Genomic DNA, 14,210 nt, shown 5'->3' with positions numbered 1-14,210 from the left:
CTTTGACATAATTTCACTAACCTTCAGGTCGTGAAATTTAAACTGTCAAGGTATCACTCGGGATACAAATCGATAATTTTAGAGCTCTCGTGTAATTACTACTGATAGTTTCATTCATAGAGATTCTGACAAATAGAAAGCTACAAGAATAAAAATTACAGCGATGATTTTTTAATGATTTTAACTTTCAATGATTTTAATTTTCTTTATAATTAAGTATTTTCTATGGGAAATAAGCCACAATTTTACTAAAAAATGAATTTATTAACGTTTCGAAGCCCAAATCGGGTTTCGTTGTCAAAATACAAAATAGTATTAAAATAAACAAAAATGTTGTTGCTAAGTAAAAAAATTCTTTTAATAATTTATTTAATCTGACTCATTTATATTGGCAATTCAGACGTATATTATACATTTTAAAGTAGAAGACTTTAAAATGATATCGCCAATATTTATGAATTGCGTTCCTGGGACGACTTTACTAAAAGATAGTTCATTCGATTACATGAAATCAATCCCAACTCAAGAATATCCGTCGCAAAAATCATAGCATATGATCTGTCTTTAAAAAGACAACCAAATGCAACGATGATAGTAAAATTCTCGCGTTAGAGATTCCATAGTAAATCACGAGGGAAAACCAGGAAAAAACCTCGTGATACTATCCCGACATCGTAAGTATTTGGTCTTACATTTAATTTACCTTCAAAAAACGAATACCAAATTCTGACTTTAATATGTTTAAATTATAAATAATATTAATAATACATAGATATACAATAAGTAATACTAAAATATAAAATTTGTACTAACTCGATATGTTATTGACTTACTTATCGTGGTATTTTCTTTCTATTGACTTCCTCTTTCATTATGGGTAACCCCATCCTACTGCATTCTACCGAGGAATTTGCGACACAATTGGCTTCTTTTAGCATAATTAGAGCCGCTTCTTTGATTTTTCTCTTTTTACTATCTGATTCTTTTAGGACTATACTTGAATCTCTCCATTGAACTCTATGTTCATTATCCCATGCGTGTTGGCATATTTGAGATCTATCAAATTCTCTATTTTTAATATAAGACTGATGTTCACTTATTCTAACGTTTAATGGTCTTGATGTTTCACCTAAATAAAATTATTCGCATTCACAAGGTATTTTATAAATGCAATTCTTTGTTTTTTCTTGTTCATTGTTAGGTTTAGTTTTAGATAGAATAGATCTCAATGTGTTCGTTGTTTTGAATGTTGTTGAAATGTTGAATTTATTTCCTATTGTTTTAAGTTTCTCGGATAGTCCTTTTATATATGGTATTTTTATTTTCCTCGTATTATTTCTTGTGAATGTTGTAGGATCCCGTTCTAAGTTGTTCTGTTCCATTCCATCCAATCTTGTCAATTCCTTATTTATAAACGATAAAGGATAATCATTTTTAATAAAACAGATGTTAACAATTGTTTTTCTTCTAAAAATAAATTTTCGTTAGAACAAGTAATTTTGGCTCTATCATATAAGGATTTAATGATTCCCTTTTTAACGTTGATGTTGTGATTTGATTTGTAATTGAGATATCTCTTGGTGTGTGTTGATTTTTTATACACTTGAGTCTCATATCTAGTATCCTTCTTTGAGGCTAAAACATCGAGGAAAGGCAAAGTGTTATTGTATTCCTTTTCTATTGTAAATTTTATTGTCTCTTCTTGATCGTTTATAATATTCAGGAATGTATTCAACAATTCTGATCTATGAGGCCATATTGAAAACATATCATCTACATATCTCCACCATACTGTGGGTTTTAAATTTTGTTTAGAAATGATATTAGTTTCGAAATCCTCCATAAATATATTAGCCAATAATGGAGATAAAGGAGAACCCATTGCTAGACCAAAATTTTGTTTATCGAATTCATTATTTAGTTGAAAATAGGTATTATTAGTACATAATGTCAATAATTCCATTATAGCTGATACATTTAGTCTTGTCCTAGTTGTCAATGTATCATCATTTTCTAACTTCCTTTTAATTATGTTTAAAGATTTATCTAATGGCACATTTGTAAATATACTGTTTGTCAAAACTTACTAAAATTTTATTTTGATTAAATTCAATATTTGTTAATTTCTTTAAAAAATGTTGTTTATTTTTTATAAATGTGTCATTATTATTTGCAAATTGTTTTATAATATTTAATAAAAATTTTGATAGCTCACTACAAGGAGAATTGATGGTACATACTACAAATGGGTCTAAGTGGAATATTCGCTTTATGAATTTTCGGTACTCCATAAAAATGTGGTGTCTTACTGTAATGAGGTGTCATTAATTTTCTTTGATAGTACGTTAGATCATTTTTAAATCTGAATAAAGTTCTATAGATTTTGTTTTCCAGTGTCTTCGTTGGATCCTTCGTTAATTTGGTATAAGGTCCAGTTGTAATTAGATCTGTAATTTTGTCCTCATATTGTATTTTATCCATTATTACAGTTGCATTTCCTTTATCTGCGGGTAGGATTGTTATAGAGTCATAATTTTTTAAAGTTTTTAAAGCTTTAATTTCCTCTTTGCTGATGTTCTGTTCAATTTTATTAGACTTTTTTCCAATTCAAGTTTACATAGTACCCTATATTGTTCTTTTTCATGATTTGGTAAACACTGGGATATATTTTCCACTGAGCTAATTATGTCTAATTTTGGAATAGATGGATGAGAAACAGCATAGTTTAAACCTTTTGACAATACTAAATTTTCAAATTTCTATTTGATAGATTGACAACTGTCGCTAACATGTCATTATTTCTATTTAGGTTATCAAAAGCATGTAAACTATTTTGTTCTAAAAGAATATTAAATTTATTTAAATGTATATTTCTTTGTTTTTGTATGAATTTTGATAAATTATTTGTAAACTAAAAGTAATTCGATCAAAATCAGAATTTGATATCATTCCAAAAAGCAAATCTTCAATACTTACGATGTCTTCTTCGATAAAAAATAAATTTGACCTATGAAATTGTAACCTTTCCCGAATCATAGATAAACTGGCTCTATGTAGATTTTTATTTTAATTTTCTTTATATTTATACTATCTTTAATTTCTTGCTGTATAAACATTAAAGTCGACGAATTTTGTAGAATATTGCAAGATTGCAATCAACGTACGAATCGGTGGCCGATATAGATGGAATAGTGGGAGGTAGTCTTGAAACACCTAAGTCTGGTGCAAAAGTGGGTCCAACATTCCATTGTATCATAACAAAACAGTTCCTGAGAGTCCGCAGATGCGACAGATTTTGGTTCGAGCACAAGGAGGCAGGATTCTCCAATGTTCAGCTAGCGGAAATTAGAAAAACTAGTCTTGCTGGATTTATCTGTGAAAATGGTAATGATGTTGATAAGATGCAACTATATGCTTTGAAGCCACCAGTGGATCTGTAAGTATTACACAATTGGCAGGTAAACAGAAACTTATAATTTAATGAATATACACTGAAACCTTAGTTTGTAACATTTATCATCAAAGTCGCGGTGGCTTGTCTAAATTGGGAAAATAAGAGTTTGGCTAACTTAGCTTTATTTACCCTTGGACTATACGTATTTGGTTTTATTTCGGTATCTTTACACACTTTTTCGTTGCCTTTTTTCTCAAACAGGATTTTTTACCTTTCCTTTTCTTTTCTTTTCTTTTCGTTTCTTTTCTGTTCTTTTCTTTTCTTTTGTTTTCTTTTCTTTTCTTTTCTTTTCTTTTCTTTTCTTTTCTTTTCTTTTCTTTTCTTTTCTTTTCTTTTCTTTTCTTTTCTTTTCTTTTCTTTTCTTTTCTTTTCTTTTCTTTTCTTTTCTTTTCTTTTCTTTTCTTTTCTTTTCTTTTCTTTTCTTTTCTTTTCTTTTCTTTTCTGTTTTCTTTTCTTTTTTTTTTCTTTTCTTTTCTTTTCTTTTCTTTTCTTTTTTTTCTTTTTTTTCTTTTTTTTCTTTTTTTTCTTTTCTTTTCTTTTCTTTTCTTTTCTTTTCTTTTCTTTTCTTTTCTTTTCTTTTCTTTTCTTTTCTTTTCTTTTCTTTTCTTTTCTTTTCTTTTCTTTTCTTTTCTTTTCTTTTCTTTTCTTTTCTTTTCTTTTCTTTTCTTTTCTTTTCTTTTCTTTTCTTTTCTTTTCTTTTCTTTTCTTTTCTTTTCTTTTCTTACAAGTAACTCTTTTTATGATTCCAGTTTGCTTTATATTGCCACTCGTATTTTGTTTTAAAGTACATGGGATTTGTTACATCTTATAATAATACAAAAAAAAGGACGAATAAAGTACATGTTGAATATATTTAGAAAAATTTAATGAGTCACAACTGAATCTACTTCTTTTTTGTATACGTTATATAGTATTTATTTATTCAAAAGACACTAAAATGTGTTGTTCTGCAACTATTATGATTTTATGTTATGAGACTCGAGATTTCTTTGTTTACGCACGCTCTGACCAAACCTCCTGCCATGACAGAATTCCCCTACCATTCTTCTCAGGATTAGCACTACACACGTCCTGATCAAACTATCTGACAAAACGTAAAATTATTATTTTACGTCATTTTACATTTTATCTAAACATTATGTGTAAAGGCCGTATTTTTTGTTTTTAACGTCATTAATTTGGAGTACAGAAAGTGCAACGTTTTAAGATATACAGCTCCAATTAGTAAATTCTCATAGTTAACACTTCATTTGTGCCTTTTAAAGTGCGTTTCTACTTTTACCATACTGCAAAAATGAACACGCGACAAACCGTACGCGCAACTGTCCAGCGCATTTTTGGCATTTTTTTTAATTGCCGCCTAGGTGCAATTTTTTACTCCGCATAACAATATATATGTTTTAGGGCCGATTTCATTAACAACAAATAAATCAGTGAATAGTTATTCGTCGAATAAAATTTATTAGTCGATTATATTTATTTTTATTGTGCTTCAGTACAATTTTGATAATATAAAGTTAAACGGGCAAATTTTATTTATTATCGATATTTAAAAAGAAACGAACTTGTCAATTTATTTGAAGACTAAATATTTATTTGATAAATAAATAAAATAAGTCATGATAAGAATGTGGCAGATTCATTGGTCGAGTAACTTTTATTGTTCGAATAACTTTTATTCATCGAAAACACTTATATTTTTGTCGTTGCTGAAACCCTACCATTAGTATAAGCAAATTGTTTTTTAATGAATAACCATTTTTTCGTACTTCCGGGCCTAAAGTGACAACTTCACTCCCTTGTGACAGGTACTAAAGTGTCACATTTAATCCCTCCGGGATTAAATATTGACGAAACTCCCGGAACGATTAAATCACAAACAAACGAATTTAAGGGATATTTTATTGAAAAATATAATTAATTAGAATGGTAATTAACGTTAATATTCAAATTAATATTGTGACAGTTCGTCATATTGACCAGTCTTTCCTAAATTAAATAAAACATTTACACATATAAAAGCATCGTACTGCTGCTCGTATAGTTTTCTAGATTTCGGTGGTAACAATTCTTCACCTACTTCGGCTGCTCTTTTATCAATATCAGATACACCTTCTTCACTCATGATACCAATAATTATCAATAACAATGTTTCTTTACAATGACACTAGTAATGACAATGTTTCTAAATTATTATAACTGTCACAACGCAATGTTACTATGGTAACTTATTTTAAAGACAGTTTATTAAATGAGTTGAAGAGAGAAAAAACTGATTGAAATTATTGAAATAATTAATAAAATCATACCGGAAGTACGAAAAGTATCGTATATACCTTGCGACTGAAGTACATTTAATCCTTCAGGTAAATTATGGCCCTCCCTGCGGTCGGGCCATAAACTTTACCTTCAGGATTAAATGTACTACTTCAGTCCCGCGGTATATAATGTACTATTATTTCGTTGCAACACGAAGCCAAAGCCGTCTTATATCTCAGTTCGCGCAATATGCACTCTGACCTTACGGTTTCAAAACTCGTTAGTTTTTCATCAGATAATGCATAAAATATGTTTCTCTCTCTAAGCCAAACTAAAATAATCCAGACAACATTTTGTTAGTAACAATTCGAGGCCCCAGGTAGACTCAGCCTGAATAAAATGAGTACTTTGGGTAAAGCCAGGCGGTTAAAGCGTAGCATTGGCCCTGTTATCTTCCTTGTATACCCTAGGCCCTAGATATAGTAGACAACCCTGCTATAATTCCAAAGCCGCGTAAAGCAGGCCACGCAGTGAATCGGCTTAGAGCGAGCGGCTCGGCTAAGAGCAATCGGCAGATTTTGCTATACATGGAAATAAATAGGCCACCGCGCACCGCCTAAGACCGTTCGACATTCGAACGTTCTTAGGCGGTGCGCGGTGGCTCATTTATTTCCATGTATAGCAAAATCTGTCGATTGCTCTTAGCCGAGCCGATCCCTCTATGCTGATTCAGTGCGCGGCCTGCTTTAGCGACATAAAACGGGAGACTATTATTTTTATTATTTAGAATGACATAAAACAGTAACACATTATTTAATTGAAATTTATGGAAATAAAAGGCAGATATCGAACACTGAGTTTTATTAAATCTTGCCCAAGTATACTTTCGCTCCTAGAGCATTATCAGGAGCGTTTCGTCAAATCAGGAAGGTATCCTATCAGAATGTTGTAACATATTTTTAGTAAGAGAGATGGCTTGGCAAATTAATACATAACATAAAACAAACACTGGACAAAGGACAAAACAGAACAAATATTAATAAATGCCGGTACTACCTACATCATTTGCACGTCAAAAATGAAGGCTGGCCAGTGGCCATCTCTCTTACACTAAACTAATGTTAAAACAGTCTGCTAGGATACCTTCCTGATTTGAGGAAACGCCCTTGATGATGTTCTAGGAACGAAATTATACTTGGGCAAGAATATACAAATATTTAATTATAGTCTGAGATCCGAATATAGGTCGATCTGTATCCATCTGCTTGCCGGATGAAACATTGTTTTTATTAAATTTCATACATAGACAAATATTTCAAGCAAGGGTTGCCTATCAAAATCGTGCCATAGCTATCCTTAAGGGGGGCCGTAGTGGTTGAAATTAGGGATGGGCAAAACCTACCGGTTATAACTTAAAACCGGTTTTTTTACTTCGAAATAATCGGTTTTGTCGGTTGGTTTTTTTGACCCGGTTTTAACCGGTTTTTCCATTTTAAAGTAATAACCGGTGAAAAACCGGATAAGTTAGCTCTGGAAAAATAATGAATTTAGAGGAAAAGTTCTTCTATATATTATGGGGTTTATAATATATAGGGTGAGGCAGATAAAGGGCCTATTAGAAATATCTCGAGAACTAAAGGCAACTGACTTATGAAAATTGGAACAAGGTTTTTATGAAGAGTGATCTATTTAATGAAAATATGTTCATTTATTTGGTACTTCCGGTTATACCGGAACTGGCTTATAACTTCGTTTGTTTAAATGGGGCACCCTGTATATTTTTACATTTTTGATTCTCCTCGATTTCTTCTTTCTTAAAATATAAGGTTTTGTAACATTATACAGGGTAGGTTAAAAAATAATGACGTTTTTTTTTAATTTCGTAGCAATATTCACACCCTGTAGGATTGTAGTAGTTTGACATAATAAACTATATTTATGTTCAAATGATTTTTAATATAGTCTACTATTGTTAGCAATTACTATTATACCTAAATTTTTAATTTTAGTATACAGGGTGGGTCGAAGCCCGGAATGAGTATTTTCTGGTTTTTCTTAAACGGAACACCCTATATTTTAGTATTGTAATGAACTGATATTTCATGGTACTTTTTTACTTCTTAAGCATTCCCTATACCTAACTGCTTTAATTTGTGCTTAATTGTTAATCGTACCGACAGTCTTAACTTCGTTGGTATTTTGATATCTTAACCATTATTGGCAATTATAAATATCAGTCTAGATTAATATGTATTTATTTCCAAAAATTATTTGTGATTTAATATTTTCACGGCCAACCTAATACAATTTCACATATTTTGTGTTGCAATTAATGTTTGGCTTGAATCACCAATAACTCACAAATTAAAGCAGTTAGGTATAGGGAATGCTTAAGAAGTTAAAAAGTACCATAAAATAACATTTCATTACAGTACTAAAATACAGTGTGTTCCAATTAAGAAAACTCAGAAAACACTCATTCCGAGTTTCGACCAACCCTGTATACTAAAATGAAAAATTTATCTATACCAATAATTCCTAACAATAGTAGATTATATTAAAAATCATCTGAACATAAATAGAGTTTATTATGTCAAACTACTACAATCTTACAGGGTGCGAATTTTGCTACGAAATTAATAAGAAAACGTAATTATCTTTTAACCTACCTTTTATAATATTACAAAACCTTCTATTTTAAGAAAGAAGAAATCGAGGAGAAAAATGTAAAAATATATAGGGTGTCTCATTTAAAAAAACGAAGTTGCAGTCAACTTCCGGTATAACCGGAAGTAGCAAAGAGACCAAAATATTTTCATTAAATCGTTCACACCTCAAAACCCTTATATTTTAATTTTCATGATTTTCTTACCTTTAGTCCTCGAGATATTTCTAATAGTCCCTTTATCTGCCTCACCCTGTATATTAATCCACTCTCATATATTTTCAGAGAAACATCTATAAACTGAAATAAAAGCATCTATAAACTAGATAGCTAAGGTATTATTCTTCAAACCTTGTATTGCCTTGAGAATAAAGGCGGATTTTATAAGTATATATTGACTGTTTTTTCATCAATGTGCCAAAATTGTAGATTATTGTAAATCTAGAGCACAAAGATCATAGAAATTATCAGGAAAAAGATAACAGAAGGCCTAGTCTACGCCAACCAAAACTCAGTAGAAAGAATGAACTACAGCTACCTCGGCACCATAATGAATGAAGAATGAACCAACAACCAGGATAAGAGTGCTGTTGAAAAAACTATATCCACTTTCAACCGGATAAGGGCCTCCTTCGAGAGCTTCAACCTCGCTTTTGGTATAAAAAGAAGAATGTGGCGATGTCTTTTCTGTCATTTTTTACGGTGTCTAATCATGGATCTTGAACGAAGATATGTACAGAAAATTCGAAGTATTTGATATACTGCTATGTATATCAAAAAATACTTAAGATCTCGTGGACTGATGAGTCGTAAATGGGGAGATCCGCAAAAGAATGAAGAATAACCGAGCCCGCCATCAAATCTCAAAAGATAAATTTCGAACACATTATGAGAAATGAATTCATCCATGAGATTATGTTCTGCTGTAAGCCATCCTGAATCCTTTACATATCGATTAATTATCTTGGTATTTATGTATTCTTCCTCTTCCAATGTTATCGTTATCGATAACATTGATACCGATCCTAATGCAGTATTGCAAAGTACAGTGCATATAAATATAACTACTGGGTATTGGCTGTTGATTAGAAAAACCGAACACCGGTTATTGCAATAACCTTTTTTTGGCCGGTTATAACCGCCAGGTTCAACCGTAAGTAAAAAAACCAGTATAACCGAAAACCGGTGTTTTGTCAATAACCGCCATCCTTAGTGGAAATCAATATTCCAAGCACATCTTTTTTAAGGTATAGTAGAATTATTTTATTTTTAAATTAAATGGGCATATTCAGTACAATTATTCATAGATTATTCGAGAAAAAATTCAAGGAAAAATATTGAAAAATAAGCCAACCGTGGCAAAATTTTAACGCCTCAAAAAACAATGAATTTTGCGGTGGACATCAGAACTCATCATTGGATCATGGTAAACAAAAAATTCAAAACTATTTTATTAGCTTATGAGCTTTTCGAGGTAACGCTGTCGAGATTTTTTTTAGTTTTAATGAATTTTGACTTTTTGATATCACTCAGTAATCAAAACAACGATTGCTCTGCAAAAAAGGGTGAAAATCAACATATTTATTTATTGTTGTTAAATAAAAAATAAGCATAAAACAAAATGTCTCGACAGCATACCTCAAGAAATGTCTAAAGAACATGTATACAAAATTCCAGGTGGGTCGGTCAAGTAGTTTTTGATTTGCAATGTCTACAGCTTAAAAAAAAAGCAGTTTTAAGGAGAAACGTTTAAAGTATTGTCAACTTTTATTTTCAATTTTATTTATGTCTGTAAAACCTTAAAATGGTGCACATCAGAGTATCTTTTTGAACCGCGAAGTAATTTACAAAAGAAAATGGGAACAGCTGTTGACCGTTATTAACTACGTTCAAGCGTGCTGACGCGAACCCGCTGCAAAGAGAGTCGAAGGTAGGGATATTAACACTATCTCCCTACCTTCCTAGCTTCGACTCGCTTTGCAGAAAGTTTGTCCCAGCGCGCTTGAGCGTAGTGAGAAACGGTCAACAGCTGCTCTCTTTTTCTTTTGTAAATTACTTCGCAATTCAAGAGCATATTCCTGTGTGCATCACTTTATGATTTGACAGACAAAAAAAATTGAAAATAAAAATTGACAATACTTTAAACCCGTTTTAATCAAAACCGCTTTTTTCAAAGGCTGTAGACATTGTAACTCAAATCTACTTGACCAACCCACCTAAAATTTTGTATATATTGTCTTTAGACATTCCTTGAGATAACGCTCTCGAGATATTTTTTGTTTTATGCTTATTTTTTGTTTAACAATAATAAATATGTTGTTGATTTTCAACCTTTTTTGCAAAAAAAAAATCGTTGTTTTGGTTTCTGAGTGATATCAAAAAGTCAAAATTCGATAAAACTAAAAAAAACTTGACAGCATTACCTAGAAAAACCCATGATCTAATAAAATATTTTTGAATACTTTGTTTAACATGATTCAATGATGTTGAATTATTTTTCAATATTTCTTCTTGAATTTTTTCTTGAGTAATCTATGAATTATTTTGAATATGCCTATTTAATTTAAAAATAAAATAATTTTACTAAACTCTCAAAAAAATGTGCTTGAAATATTGATTTCAACACCTTTAAGGATAGCTATGCCACAATTTTGATAGGCAACCCATGCTAGAAATATTTGTCTATGTATGAAACTTAATAAAATCAATGTTCCATCTGGCAAGCAGATGTGTACAAATCGACCTATATTCGGATCCTATACTTATTATTCTTTCCATAATCAATATTTGTCAACCTTCACTTTTTTTTAGAAATTCTCCAATCCCATGCAACCTTATCTACAAATTGGACCTCAGCTACTGGAAAGACTATACTTGCCCGGTATATTAATGAAATATTTTATATATTTTAAAACCTGGAATTAACTTAATATATGTAAACAGAAAATTTATAATCTTGCACAATAAATTACTTTTTACCTATTTTCCTAATTAATTACCTTCAAAATCCAAAAATGTGTTTATCGAATATTTTTTTACTATAATATGAACGCTAATAAAAGTTACTCCCAAATTTCCAAAAAATTTTAATTTATGTGTATGATTTATTCCGAATCACAAATAGTATCAAAAATGAATAACCATTTTCAATTTCGTTGCAACACGAAACCACAGCTGCTCCACATCCCAGTCCAATCAGAGAGCGCCGCAAGTACCCCTACCGGTTTCGAAAGTTATTAGTCTCTCACCAGGGGGCACACATGCTGCTCTCTCCGACCCAACAAGGACAAACCCCGACGTGCAGTCACGAACTGCAACGAACGAAATGTTAGGAATGCCCAGTGGCAACTGCCAGCAAAAAACTAAGTCTTCAATCTAACAGCACATTAAACAACACCAAAAATGTTGCCCAACACCCCACCAGATCGAAAACAATGGGAACCTTCTCTGGTTGCACCTCCGAGGCTTCTAAAATTTGCAGGCCATAACGGATGCTGAGACTAAGGAAGATGAGGGAATTTTACAATTTATAATTCACGTCTCATCTACTCAGAGCGGTAAAGTTCCAACGAGAATGGTTCCCTTCGTACTCCAATCAGAGCAAACATGTAAATCAAAAATGAATATCCATTTTCAATTTCGTTGCAACACGAAACCACAGCCGCGCCACATCCCATTAGTAGTTTTCCATTAGACGACAATATCCTCAATAATATTAATATGAAGCAGCGTATGTGGTATGGAAACCTCCAGAAAATGGAAGAGAGTCGACGGTCGAAAAGAGTGTGGGAGTGGGCATTCATTGCAAGGAAGAAACTGCAAAGGAAGAACGGCCAAATTGGACTTGGAATGTTTAGGTCCAAAATCAAATGCTAGCGAGGAATTTAGGTCAAAATGACTTAGATTTGATAGATCTCGCTGAAGCAGAGGTAGCGACAAACAGCTTGGATTGTAACACACTCGCTGTGTATGTGTATACAGAGAGAGTCTGTAAAGTGGAATAAATTCAATATCTCAAATACTAATTGTTTTTTTGGAAAATGCTCAGACCCAGCGATTAGTATTTCAAATTGTCCTTTTTGACATTCAATAAAAATGTATACAGGGTGTCCCAATTTAGAGATATGACGTCATCGTCGATTTTCTTAAATGGCAACACTGTCATTTTGATAGCTAATTTGATAGGGTTTGTAAAGTTCTACATAACTGCAAAATATCAAATTTTTATTCTCTACCATTTACAAGATAATAGAAAATAACAAAGTTATATCTGTAATTTGGAATATATTCAATAATTAAAATACTAACTGTTTTTTTGAAAAATGCTCAGACCCGTCGATTAGTATATCAAATTGTCATTTTTGACATATAATAATAATGTATACAGGGTGTCCCAATTAAGAGATATGACGTCATCGTTGATTTTCTTAAATGGCAACACTATCATTTTGATAGCTCTTTTGATAGCGTGTGTAAAGTTATACACATCTGAAAAATTTCAAAATTTTATTCCCTACCATTTACAAGATAATAAAAAATAACAAAGTTATGAAGAACAAGAAGTAATCAAATAATAATTGAATTTATTTATTTCAATTAAGCAAATGCTCATAACGTTGCCCATTGACAATTTGACAATAATTGAGGGCAACATTATGAGTTTTTGCTTAATTTATTGAAATAATTAAATTCAATTATTAGTTGATTACTTCTTTTTCATAACTTTGTTATTTTTTATTATCATCTAAATGGTAGAGAATACAAATTTGAAATTTTGCAGTTGTGTATAACTTTACACACCCTATCAAAATAGCTATCAAAATGACAGTGTTGCCATTTAAGAAAATCAACGATGACGTCATATCTCTAAATTGGGACACCCTGTATACATTATTATTATATGTCAAAAAGGACAATTTGATATACTAATCGACGGGTCTGAGCATTTTTCAAAAAAACAGTTAGTATTTTAATTATTGAATATATTCCAAATTACAGATATAACTTTGTTATTTTCTATTATCTTGTAAATGGTAGAGAATAAAAATTTGATATGTTGCAGTTATGTATAACTTTACAAACCCTATCAAATTAGCTATCAAAATGACAGTGTTGCCATTTAAGAAAATCGACGATGACGTCATATCTCTAAATTGGGACACCCTGTATACATTATTATTGAATGTCAAAAAGGACAATTTGAAATACTAATCGACGGGTCTGAGCATTTTCCAAAAAAACAATTAGTATTTGAGATATTGAATTTATTCCACTTTACAGACTCTCTCTGTATATTTAGGTATTGGTATCGATATAGATAGACTCCATCTGGTTTGAGATCTGCCTCTACTACTCTCTCTAGATGGACTGATGACATCAAGCGAATGTATGACAACGAATAGAATAGAATAGAATAGAAATATGCTTTATTGTCATGAAAAATTTTACAATTTTATCGACAAAGCTTATAAATAGTCAAAAAAACAAAACAGTAACAATCCAATTTACTAAAATTACATAAATCGTCAATATATTTAAATAATAATAATATTGAAGTTAAAACAGAAATAATCAATTGCAAAAATTTAAATAAATTGCAAATGTAATGGATGTAAAAAAACAACGAATAGAAATGAATGAACTAATATGTATAAGGGAGGTTTAAAACCGACGATGGATGAAATAGCTGTTGATGATGATGGTAATAGGTATACATAATACCTGTTTTCACAATTTTAGGAAGTATACCAAGAGATAGTCTAGAGAAAGGCCTGAACAGAACACAGAACAAACCTGTCAATTCTGGACGAGCTGTATATTATAAAAGGTTAT

General features: G+C 31.1%; 1 protein-coding gene across 1 annotated transcript in view; it reads left to right on the top strand.

Annotated features, from left to right (window-relative positions):
- Window positions 1–11,358, top strand: part of LOC126884601 (peroxidase-like) — an 89,300-nt gene extending 77,942 nt beyond the window's left edge. The window contains exons 8-9 of the mRNA XM_050650601.1: window positions 3,138–3,436; window positions 11,190–11,358. Coding sequence (XP_050506558.1) covers window positions 3,138–3,436; window positions 11,190–11,268 — 378 coding nt within the window. The 3' untranslated portion in view covers window positions 11,269–11,358. The remainder of the gene's footprint in view (window positions 1–3,137; window positions 3,437–11,189) is intronic.
- The last annotated feature ends 2,852 nt before the right edge of the window (window positions 11,359–14,210 follow it).

The sequence above is a fragment of the Diabrotica virgifera genome, chromosome 1 (assembly GCF_917563875.1).
Source record: "Diabrotica virgifera virgifera chromosome 1, PGI_DIABVI_V3a".
Lineage (NCBI taxonomy): Eukaryota > Metazoa > Arthropoda > Insecta > Coleoptera > Chrysomelidae > Diabrotica > Diabrotica virgifera.
Note: the sequence above shows the minus strand (reverse complement) of the source record. Positions and strands in the feature narration are given on the sequence as shown.